This window comes from Sinocyclocheilus anshuiensis, unplaced genomic scaffold (genome assembly GCF_001515605.1).
Source record: "Sinocyclocheilus anshuiensis isolate Anshui unplaced genomic scaffold, SAMN03320099.WGS_v1.1 scaffold1994, whole genome shotgun sequence".
In the NCBI taxonomy this organism is placed as follows: domain Eukaryota; kingdom Metazoa; phylum Chordata; class Actinopteri; order Cypriniformes; family Cyprinidae; genus Sinocyclocheilus; species Sinocyclocheilus anshuiensis.
Window position 1 is genome coordinate 33,579 of NW_015548215.1, and position 12,133 is coordinate 45,711.

The window sequence follows — 12,133 nt, forward strand, 5'->3', positions numbered from 1 at the left end:
GGCTCCAGATTCCACGTTTAGCCCGGGAAGGGCTCCTGATCCCCAATTAAGCCCACGGAGGGCTCCTGATCCCCAGTTGAGCCCGGGAAGGGCTCCAGATCCCCAGTTGAGCCCGGGAAGGGCTCCAGATCCCCAGTTGAGCCCGGGAAGGGCTCCAGATCCCCAGTTGAGCCCGGGAAGGGCTCCAGATCCCCAGTTGAGCCCGGGAAGGGCTCCAGATCCCCAGTTAAGCCCGGGAAGGGCTCCAGCCCCAGAGCTCGCTCCAGCGTGTCAGGCGGCGATAACGGACATGACGCTGGCCCCGGGGCTCTCGGCACCCGTCCTCACCCCAGAAACCGCGCTAACACGCTGCTCTGAGCCTCCTTCGCCTTCGCTGGTCCTGTCCAGCCCTCAAGTGCCCGCTCCTCCAGAGCGCCCACCAGAGCCCGCTCCTCCAGAGCGACCCCCAGGATTCCTAGATTTCCCCAAGAAAATTTGGGGGGGGGACCATATACCCGTGGCCGAGCCAGCCAAGGCCACGGAGGATCCACCATGGCCTCCCGAGTCCCCTGATCCGCCGTGGCCTTCCGAGGTCCATGATCCGCCATGGCGACCCGAACTGCCTACTCTGCCATGGCGACCCGAACTGCCTGCTCCGCCATGGCTCCCGGAGCTCCCTGATCCGCCCTGGAGGCTCTCCTTATCTCCATCTTGTTCCAGTGCTGCACTAGCCTCCAGGGCGCCCGCCCAGTGGTATGTTACGGCGCGGGACGCGCCTTCCGGGATGGGGAGGTAATGTCAGGGAGTATCTGTCATCTGTCACCAGCGCTGGACTCCAGATCCCAGAATCCTCCTTGGCTCACACCAGTTCACATTAACAATCACCAATCTCACCAGATCTCACTCACCTGGATTCTGATCACTCTCCGTCCCTGGTCTCCTTCTGTACTGTGACAGCTACCAGTAATAGCCTGTCTCTCACATCCAATATGAATAGATTTTCATACAAGCGCCATGACATTCAGTGGAACCAAATATCTTAGGAACTGAATATAGGCCTATTCTAACTGAAAACTGATTCTTTTAGCAAACTGTTTTTTTTGGACAATTTGTTTCAATGAACATTTTCTCAATTCAGCCGTTCGTTTAGACCAATTGCGTCAAGTATACGCAATAATATTATTAAATCACCCATTAAACGCGGATGTTTTACATGTCTAAATCTGGATAATACTGTTTTGGTGAACCGGTTTATCCAGTTCACCAAAAAGAACCGGTTCAAGAATGAGTCATTCACGAACCAGAACATCACTGATTGTTACACCTGTTCAGTGAGTGGAACGGCGCAGAGAGCATCGATATCTGTAAGATTCTTTAAAAAAAAAAAAAACAAGCATTGTCTTTTCTAACTAAATCCAACCCGGTCGGATCATTTATGTTGCAGTGTTCAAAATGTAGTGAAGTTAAGCTGTTAAGCTAGATCTCAAATAGGTCCAAATGTCTTACATGTGTAAGCTTTGCCAATTCAGCACAGCGTCGATTTCGGCATTCGTTTTGCATGTTAAAATTCACAGAAATCTCACAAACATTACATTTCAATGTGGACATGCAGAATGTCCTGCTACTTTTAAGACAGTGTGTGCACTTCGAAAGCATATGTACTGGTTCCATATGCACACCGTTAAACCATTGCCACAGGCATGCATGGAATGAGACGCATTAACATGCAAAATCCGGGGTTGTGGCTTTGTGACAGTACGTATGTCAACCTTATGTGACCATCTCCGGGTGCATATTAAAGACGGGGAAAAAGTGCATTGCCCCTATGATAACTGTTCCAAATTTTTTCCTCTTCGTTCATCGTTCTCCTAGCATGTAAGTCGCAAACATAAAATGAAATCTCACTGCACCTATACTGCCACTGTAAGCACAGCTACCTCATCAAACAATGAAAAGACTCAAACAGGCTTGGATGGGGGGAACAGTATTGCTAATGTTGAAGTGGAGGAGTTGGATGGAGATCATGCAAGTAATGAGTTAGTAGATGAGAATGATTTTATGAGCAACCTGGCCTTGTTTTATCTTCAAATGCAAGCTAAAATGCTGTTGCCAGCCAGTGTGATTCAGAAGCTAATTGGAGAGTTCCAGGAGGTGCACAGTTACAGCACAGCCCATCTTTTGTCTAAACTGGATCAGGAATTAACAAAGTTAAATGTCCCTGAAAATAATGTTAGGCGTCTCCTTGATGATCTTTCCAAAAATAACCTCCTGAAAAGATGCAACGAGGGAGTATTTAGAACTGATCAGACACGAAAATGTCTTCTTCAAGAGTAAATTCAATTATGTTGATCCAACCCCAGTTTATGTGGGTATTAGTGCAAATGGAAAAGAGAGGTTTTGCCAGTATGTGCCCATTAAAGATACAGTGAAGGGATTACTCTCGCAGACCTTAGTTCAAGAGCAGTATCTCCTGGCAAAATCAGACACGCCAAAAACCCCAGATGTGCTGGTAGACCTGAGAGATGGTAAAGTCATCAAAAACAATCAATTGCTACAGGAATCACCATCCTCAGTATCCATAATCTTGTATCAAGATTAATTTGAAGATGCTAATCCTCTAGGATCTGGCAGAAAGAAACATAAGATTTTAGCAGTGTATATGACACTAGCAGAGATCGCAACACACAACAGGTCTTCTGTTGATCCAATGCAGCTTGTATTGTTGTGTAGGGAGGAGGACTTCAAATTTTTTGGCCAAGAAAAGGTGTTTTCTGCTGCAGATCGTGACTTGAAAGAAATGGAGGAAACTGGAATTCATGGTCCTGATGGGAGCATTGTGAGGGGTACTGTGATCGCTATAACTGGGGACAATCTAGGGTCACACTGCATTGGAGGATTTACTGAAAACTTCAGTAAAAGCCGATATTGTTGTAGGTACTGCCTCATAGACAGTGAATCCTTCCAGCAAACACCCACAAAATCAGGTCCTGTCAGATCGGTAGAAACTTACAACAACTCTGTGGCACAAGCATCATTACAGGAAGAAATGGCCGGTGGGGTAAAGTTTGACTATGTCTTCAATCAGTTAATGTATTATCATGTTTGTCAGCCAGGCCTCCCTCCCTGTTTGGGTCATGACCTGTTTGAGGAAATTGTTTCTGCTGTTCTAGCTTTGTACATAAATCACTTGGTGACAGCTGAGAAACAATTCACTTATTGCCAGTTAAACAGGATCATATCAAATTTCTCATACAAAGACAGGGATGCTAACAACAAACCATGTGAGATACGGCCGGATGGTGTAAAACTTGGAGGACATGCTGCTCAATACTGGTGCCTCTTGCGTCTCCTTCCTTTAACGATTGGGGACAGGATTGAAACTCCACTTGAAGATGATGTTTAGCAGTTGTGTTTCAAGCTGAGGGAGGTTGTTGATCTAATATGTGCACCAAAGATCCATACTAACCAAGTAGCATTTCTTAAGCTTCTAATTGAGGAATACCTCCAACTAAAAAGCACTTTATTCCCAGGAAAACCACTGCAACCCAAACATAATTACCTTGTCCACTACCCAGAGCTCATTCTCCATTTTGGTACTCTTATTCGACTGTGGACATTGCGCTTCGAAAGCATGTACAGCTATTTTAAGCAATGTGCAAGGAAACTTCACTACTTTAAAAATCTCTGCAGTACTTTAGCTGAAAGACACCAGTTCCTACAAGCATATTTACATGCTGGCAGCTTATTTCCTCCAGTACTTCAAACAGGGGAAACAAGTAAGTTTGATGACCAGCTTTACCAGACTGGCATTCAGAATGCTGTCAGTGTCAAAGGACTTCGTCCAGAGGATACTCTTGAAACAGCATCTGTCACATTCAAAGGGACAATGTACAAAAGAGGCATGGTTGTTGTAGTTCAACAAAATGACACAGGCTACATGTTTGGAAAAATTCTGCTATGTGTGTCTGACCGTGGACAGATTACTATCCATTACCTGCATATAATCAGTTTGGTCTCCACTTGATTGCCATGCACCATTCTGTGTGTTGCAGATAAAAAAAATAAATAAGTGAAAAAATGGACTCCATTGTGAGTGCTATACAGACAGTACTACCACAGCTAGATGGAAAGAAACTGGAAATGTCGGTGGATGAGTTGGTGTCCAAGTTAGGTGTGGAGGACCCAAATGATTTACAGTTTATTAAATAAGAAGATATTGCACATCTGCTCTCATCTATTCAGTGCAGAAAAATTCTCCATTCCTTCAAAAAAGGTAAGATTTTCATTATAGATGCATTTTTATTTGACTTGTCATATTTGAAAATATTTGTATATCTCTTTGATGATGAACTTTTTCAAATATTTTGTCACTTAACATTATTAAATTTCCTTTTTGTTCTGTGTATCCTTTTTTTATCTGTATGCAGACTCAAGTCTTGAATCAGCCACCTCTTCACCTGAATCAGAAATTGTTGCTTCATCCAGCACTGTATTTGACCCCACTCAAGGAACCATTCTGTGTGAGAACAGCAGTTGGTTGGACAGGTTCCAGGTGCCATGGGACAAAATGAGGCCCACTCTTAAAAGAGCGATTGATGCTGATAAGAGGCCAGAGGATCGCCGACACATGGTAAAAGTCATCGTCGATTCGATGAGAGTACATTGCTTAAACCCATCACGCAAGGACTGTTTAACAGTAGCCAAAGAAATAACCCAGAAGTATTCAGGAAGCTTTCTAGACAAAACAGTTTATACAGGTCTTTTAAGAATTCCTTCTAATGGAATTTATCCATTAAGAGTTTATATTACTTCCAGACAGATTTTAGTTGAACTACTTTCCTCTGAAGAAATAGCCCTTATTTGAATTGAATGGTACTGACATTAGAAATTGAATAATAAATTGTAATGTGCAAACTGTAACCTGTATAACCATGCTAGCAGTTATCTAATGTCTTGCCTTTTTCCTATTTTCTCCTCTGAAGGTGGCATAATTTTGGTACACGTGTTGGAAGGAAGCCACTAATGATATCCCAAACTGGGAAAGAACCTCAGTTGAAGCCGCACTGTCCTCATTTAGGGGTGTGTGAAGTCAGTCTGTCAAGAATGTTAAAATGCAGTTTGATGACTTAAAATCACAGTATGAAGTTCAAACAGTAATATGGGGGATGGGGCATTCATTTTACAGTTAAAAAAGTATTGCAATAAAAAGAAGTGCTTGGAAGTTGCTGTTATTTTACAGTTACATTGTTGCTCCTGTAATTGAACACACAGTGAGAATCGTTATTTAACCTACAGGAAGTTACTTTACATTTGTTGAATGTTAACAACTGTGTTGTCACAGTAAGTTACTTGTCACTTGTCGCCAGTTAATTACTGTAGTTCTTTTCTACAGTAAGTTACTTGTCACTTGCTGGCAGTTAATTACTGTGCTTTTTATACAGTAACTTACTTGTCACTTGCTGCCAGTTAATTACTGTGAATTTCACAGTCAGTTTCTTACAGTGTGTAATAAACTGGATTACCCAAGTGCTTAATGTACAGTTTTGTCCACTCGTTCCCAAGACCGAATGGGCAAGTAAAGGTTCTGTCATGTCCAGTCTATAGAACCTCACAAAAGTGTGTGGGAAAGACCAGCTAGCCACAGAACAAATTTCCTGTATAGAAATGCCCTTAAATAGTGGCCAAGACGTAAGTATACCTTTGGTAGAGTGAGCTCGCACTCCCTTGGGGCTCTATATGTTACGTTATTGTAACATAACACGATCACCTCTACAACCCAGAGCAAGAGGCATTGATGGGAGACAGACTTTCCCTTAAAAGAGCCGGCCCATGAAACAAAAAGCTGATTGCTTTTGCTAAGTGCCCTGGTTCTTTAAACATACATTTGTAGAGTCCGCACCGGACATGTATAATAAACTGGATTACCCAAGTGCTTAATGTACAGTTTTGTCCACTCGTTCCCAAGACCGAATGGGCAAGTTAAGGTTCTGTCATGTCCAGTCTATAGAACCTCACAAAAGTGTGTGGGAAAGACCAGCTAGCCACAGAACAAATTTCCTGTATAGAAATGCCCTTAAATAGTGGCCAAGACGTAAGTATACCTTTGGTAGAGTGAGCTCGCACTCCCTTGGGGCTCTATATGTTACGTTATTGTAACATAACACGATCACCTCTACAACCCAGAGCAAGAGGCATTGATGGGAGACAGACTTTCCCTTAAAAGAGCCGGCCCATGAAACAAAAAGCTGATTGCTTTTGCTAAGTGCCCTGGTTCTTTAAACATACATTTGTAGAGTCCGCACCGGACATAAACAGAGTAGCCACTACTCCACTGGACATGAAAAAGGTGGCGGATAGAAAGCCAACAGATCCACGGATTGACATGACCAGAGTGCCTGAAACTGAATACTTTAGGTATAAACGCCGGGTTAGTTTTAAAAGTTACCTTTTGGCAACTCGGAGCGAACATCATCCATGAGGAGTGAACTGATAAGATGTGCAGTTCACGCACCCTTTTCGCTGTACTAAGAGCGAGTAACAGAGCAGTCTTTAAAGAAAGCAGCTTTAAGGAGATGCTCTCAACGGGCTTTTGAGAGCATGTTCAGGACGAAGGACAACTCCCAGGGCGGGACAAGCTGTTTTGATACTGGGTATAATCGCCATGCTCCTCTCATAAATTGGCAAATGAGAGTCCTATATGGCATGCCGAGATACGGCCAAATAAACCTTAACCATCAACAAGGCTCTACCCTTATCTAGGATTCTTGCAAGAAACATAATGTTCACAAACATAATGTAAACATAACATGTTCGAAACTGAACATAAATAAGAGACGACATTTCTGCACACCATGATTTGAACACTCCCCATTTGAGACTGTATAAAGAGCATGTAGTCACAGCTCTCACATTCTGAATTGTCTAAATGACCTTAGGAGGTAAACCAGCTGAATTTAAATTCAACCTCTCATGGGCCAGGCCCAGAGAACCATTTCTGATGGAAGGGGTGGAATATTTCGGCCTGTACTTGAGAGAGAAGATCCCTGCATGCTGGCAGTGGCTGTTCGTAGAGCAGCTGCGCAATCTCCGCTACGCACAGTCTCCCCGGCCAGTATGGTGTTATTAGAATCATCATATGGCTGCATTCTTGTACCCTCCGTAATATCGGCTTGATTTGCCTCAATGGGGGGAACACGTACAGTAACATGTCTGGCCATTCATGGGCTACTGCATCCACACCCAACGGTGCATCGTCACCCGCTAGAGAGAAGAACAGGGGACATTGTGCGTTTTTGCACAACGCGAAGAGATCTTCGGCAACTGGGGAACATGGGCCACACTCCTGCACACATTTGATGCTGAACATTCTGCAAGAACAATTTCTGTATTTAAATTCATTCTCCTTTTCCCTACGGGAGAGAGATGTGGAACATTCTGAAGGGATGAGACAGAGGAAACTCTGTGTGCTGTCTCCAATCACTTCCTGAAGCTGAACTGGAAGTGATGGTGGCATTCAAAAACTCCACTTTCTCTTTCTCAGAGAGTCCCAACAAACTCAACCACAGTGATCTCTCTCCCACAACTACCAAGCCCATGCTGAGTCCGGAACTTTGAACGGCTCTGCGGGATGTACGGAGGTTTAAGTCTGTGATGACAAATATCTCCTCCCAGAGCACTGGGTTGGGAGATCCGAAGTACAGTTGACGACCCATTTCCTCTGGAAGTTCGGCTTTATAGGCCGCAAGGAGAGACGTCGCGTTCAAAGCACGAACTGCCAGCACAGAAGATTTGTAAATCTTCTGGAAAACAGAGGCAGCTAAGAGTTCTGGTTTCACCGGCATCAAGACTGTGGTTGAAGAGGGATCTGCCCAATCGTGGGTTTAGATGGTTCGCCACAGATGTTTCCACAGGTGGAGGATCCACCATCCCTAAATCCACCATTCCCTGTAAGTCCAGTCTCGAGAAGCCCTTGATGGGAACCCAATGCGATAAAGGTTTATCCCAAAATCTTCATTTCGGCCACGCAGGCCGGGATGGCTGGTATAAATTGTTTCACTAGTGGGAAACGTGACGGGAGCCTTTTCCCATCATAGAGGTCTCTGTCAGCCCCTCTTCCTGTTGGTTGGGATGGCCAATCAATAGACAGCTTAGCCATGACCCTGGGATAGACCTCCAGCAAATCTGTGTCCACCTGTACAGGGGAGGGTGAGCTCTCATCCTGTGCACTCGGCGGGCAGGACTGATTTGGGGGGAGAATGGCGTTTTCGAGGGGGTTGGATAGTGCTGCCTGAGCATGTTTAGCACCCAGGCAGGAGATGCAGAGACTGTGTGAATCCCTGGCAGAAAGGATCACACTCCACAGGTGCAAGGATGTGGAGGATGGCCGTTCCCTCCATGGCTTTCTGGCTCTTACGAGGTAGCCATAAAGGCATGTCACTCTCTTCATACGGTAAGTCCACCACAAAGTGAAAACAAGTACGGAGCTGTGCTGAGAGTAGTGAGCTCTCTTTTTCCCTCTTTTTGGTGCGTGATGAGCACCACCAAAACTTGGGAAAAACGTAGGCTTTTGAGAACTTAAGAGCTGAAAACGTACGTAAACGCATTAGTTATCCAACTCCAAGTGCAGTCATTTAATGAACGTAAGGAAATATTGCGTTTGGGACATCACCTTGCAGCTTCATTGGTAAACTGTTTAGCAATAATTCCCAAAGTCTGCTGAGAACAGCTTCCGAAATCTTCCACGACAAAGAGAGCAAGAATGACGAGACAGCAGGTAGTTGCGGTTTATATACAGGGAGGCAGGACTCCCTGAACGCTGTAGCGATTTGTCTGCTGTGATTGGCAGACGTGATGTCATTGGTGCTTCCGCAATTGGTCACGCCTGGGTGTGAGATACTGAATAAATGTTAGAAAGAGAACTGTTCATGTTCAGTGTATCATCAGTGTCTCAGTACAGATGACCAGATATCCTGTGCAAATCATAATTTACATCATCAATTATAAAACTCTTCTTTCACCTACAGGAAGAACATGAACACACTCAGTGAGTTTTTCAGCTTGTTTTCTTACTGACTTACATTGTAGGAAGTCCTTCCTGATCCTGGTAAATGTGACTGTGGAAATGAACAGAAATGAACAGTGATTCTCATGTCAGGAGAAAATGATCCTGCATCTATTCCTAAGACATTTCTAATATGATGTTCTCCATGATATGAGATAATGATAAGGACTAATTTCTGAGAGCAGATGAATCTCCAGGACTTTACCTCTGTCTGAGATCTTCTTAAGCTCCTCTTTTTTGCAGAAATCCTCCAGTTTGTCTCTCAGCTGATGGACAGATTCTCTCAGATCATCAGAAGAGAAGAGAGAACTGAAGGGATCTTCATTTACGTCTGTAGATTCAGGAGGTGCTGAGAGAGACTGTAAACTCTGCAGAAAACAGAAATCAAAACTCATCAGCTCCACCCTTCACCCAAACTGAAACACTGAAACTTCTCAAGGACCCTTAAGACACAGTCAGATTTGGTTTGGTTTGAATACGCTCAGTCACTTCAGGATTTCCCAAATCTGTGATCACAGAATTTAATGCAAAATCAAGCAAACACTGCATTATTTGCATCAGCTTGCTTTTTTGTCCTATATCCACAATTTTTCTGAAGCAAATGTCAACCTGAAAGGGGGGAGCAATATTAGCAAATAAAAATCAATAATTAAGAGTTCAATAGTTCTAGTGAATACAATCACTAATGATCACTATAAAAAGGAAAAACAATATTACACCATAGACAATATAGCCGTTAAATTGTAAAAACATGAAAAAAAATTTACTGATTACATGCTAATTCAGTGAGAATTTTTAACTCAATTATGTTATTTTAGCAAAGCAGAATTATGAGTATTTCTATGCTGGTGTGACAGAAACACAGTTTCAGTAATTATGCACAGAAGTATTTACATTTAATTGTACTCTTACTGTCACTGACACTAATTACATGAATACATCATGATTATTGTTTGGTTTTCACTGCAAAACAACCCCAAAAATGCTGCAAATCTGGACAAAAGTTTTGAGAAAAGCTGCGACAAATTCAATTCTTTTTAGGCCACAAAAGTCAGAAAAAAAGCCTTGCAAAATCCTGGTGGGGCTGATTGCTAATATACATGTTTGGGGTCTTCATGGTCAAATTCATCAATATGATACAGGCTAATAAAAATCAGTTTTATCAGGTCTGATCCAATTTTGATGAACGTTACTCAGAATCAGTATTATCGAGTTCACTGATTTCACCATGACATATTGGATCAGAAGGCAAAATTAGGTAAAAAGTTGAAAAGTTAATGAAGTTTTGAACTGTTGGCAGCGCTAGTGACAGCTAAATATATCTTCCAGAAAAAAGAGATCAAAAAAGTGATTCCTAAGAGATTTCCAGAGCTGAAAGCCATTTGAAAGCGACGTCTCTTTCAAAAGAAGATGATCAGAAGAGAGTCTGACTGACGATTATATAATAAGACACTCATGAAATGTTTCTCTGTGAGTCTCCTGTCACAGCAGGATCTGGCTCAAGTCCACTATGATCCTGTTCTTCTAGATCTGTGTTACCTGCAGGAACTGGATGTGATCCTGTGTGTGCTCCAGCTGCTCCAGCTCAGCGTCTCTCCTCCTCAGATCATTGATCTCCTGCTCCAGTCGCTCCAGTCGTCCTTCAGCTCGACTCACTGCAGCCTTTTCCTGATCTCTGATCAGCCGTATCAGTTCAGAGCGGCTGCTCTCAATGGAGCGGATGAGCTCAGTAAAGATCCTCTCACTGTCCTCCACTGCTGTCTGTGCCGAGCGCTGTTAGGACACACAGTGGTTCAGATTCAGTGGGACTGAAAGAGGAGAGTCTGAACTGAGACTGAGACAAACTTCTCTTCTTCTCCAGACTCACCTTATGAGACTCCACAGTCTCTTTCAGCTGCTGAAGATCTTTCTCTCTCTGCTGGATTCTCTTCTGGAACGTCTTCTGCGTCTCCTTCAGCTGCTTCTGCAGGACAAACAAATGATAGTGAATCTCACAGAAAACTACTGTCACTAAATCATCATGTGAACAGATGAATCCAGTAAATGTAGTATGAGGCAGTTTAAAGGTCACTTATCTCAACTGATAACCAATGGCTGTAGGATCAAACTCCAGAAGTGATGATCAGTTACAATCATCGCACATTAATTATCATGAAGAATAAGGAGTGTTTAGCAATATTTCATCCGTGTCTAGTTTTAAATACCTGTTTCTCTGTCCTCTGTGCTGCAGCTGATACAGTGTCGTGGAGTTTATGTTCATCCATCGTACACAGCACACATATACATTTCTGGTCAGTGCGACAGAAAACCTCAAGGAGCTTCTCATGTTTCTGGCAGATCATCTCCTGCAGTCGTCCAGTGGCATCAATCACTTTGTGTCTCTTTCCTCTAAAGAAACTCTCATGTTGTTCGAGGTGATTCTGACAGTAAGAGTTCAGACACACCAGACAGGACTTGACGGCTATGTATTTTCTTCCAATACAGACGTCACACTGAACATCTCCAGCTCCAGCTGCAGTCGTCCAGTGGCATCGATCACTTTGTGTGGCTTACGTGAATTAAATTCCTCATGATGGTCAAAATGAGTTTGACAGTAAGATTCCTGACACATCAGACAGGACTTGACAGCTTTGTATTTTCTTCCAGTACAGACGTCACACTGCACCTCTCCTGTTCTATTGTAACAGTCAGCAGAAAGTGTAATCGTCTTTAGTTTTTCCACCATTTCAGCCAGAATGGTGTTTTTCCCTAAAGCAGGTCTTGGACTGAAGGTCTGTCTGCACTGAGGGCAGCTGTAGACTCTCTTCTGATCCTCCTGATCCCAGCAGTCTGTAATACAGCTCTTACAGTAACTGTGTCCACACTGGATGGTCACTGGATCCTTCAGGAGATCCAGACACACTGGACACATGAACTCATCCTGAGAAATTCTGGCTTCTGCCATTTTACTGCATTAATACAGAGACACAACACACAACAGCTCAACTACACTTCAGTTTCTCTTTCCCTGAATTTAAGTGATTCCTGTTTCCTGGTTCTGTGTTTGAGTGACGTGTGTAAAACAGGTGTGTCTGTGAGTCTGTAAAGCAGGTG

General features: G+C 43.5%; 1 protein-coding gene across 1 annotated transcript in view; it reads right to left on the minus strand.

The window, feature by feature from the left end:
• Positions 1-12,097, minus strand: part of LOC107653882 (tripartite motif-containing protein 16-like) — an 18,475-nt gene extending 6,378 nt beyond the window's left edge. Inside the window, exons 1-6 of the mRNA XM_016440751.1 lie at positions 11,657-12,097; positions 11,245-11,501; positions 10,908-11,003; positions 10,580-10,813; positions 9,246-9,408; positions 9,057-9,092 (exon numbers count right to left, since the gene is read on the minus strand). Of these exons, the coding sequence (XP_016296237.1) occupies positions 9,057-9,092; positions 9,246-9,408; positions 10,580-10,813; positions 10,908-11,003; positions 11,245-11,501; positions 11,657-11,984 (1,114 nt within the window). The 5' untranslated portion in view covers positions 11,985-12,097. The remainder of the gene's footprint in view (positions 1-9,056; positions 9,093-9,245; positions 9,409-10,579; positions 10,814-10,907; positions 11,004-11,244; positions 11,502-11,656) is intronic.
• Between the last annotated feature and the right edge of the window lie 36 nt (positions 12,098-12,133).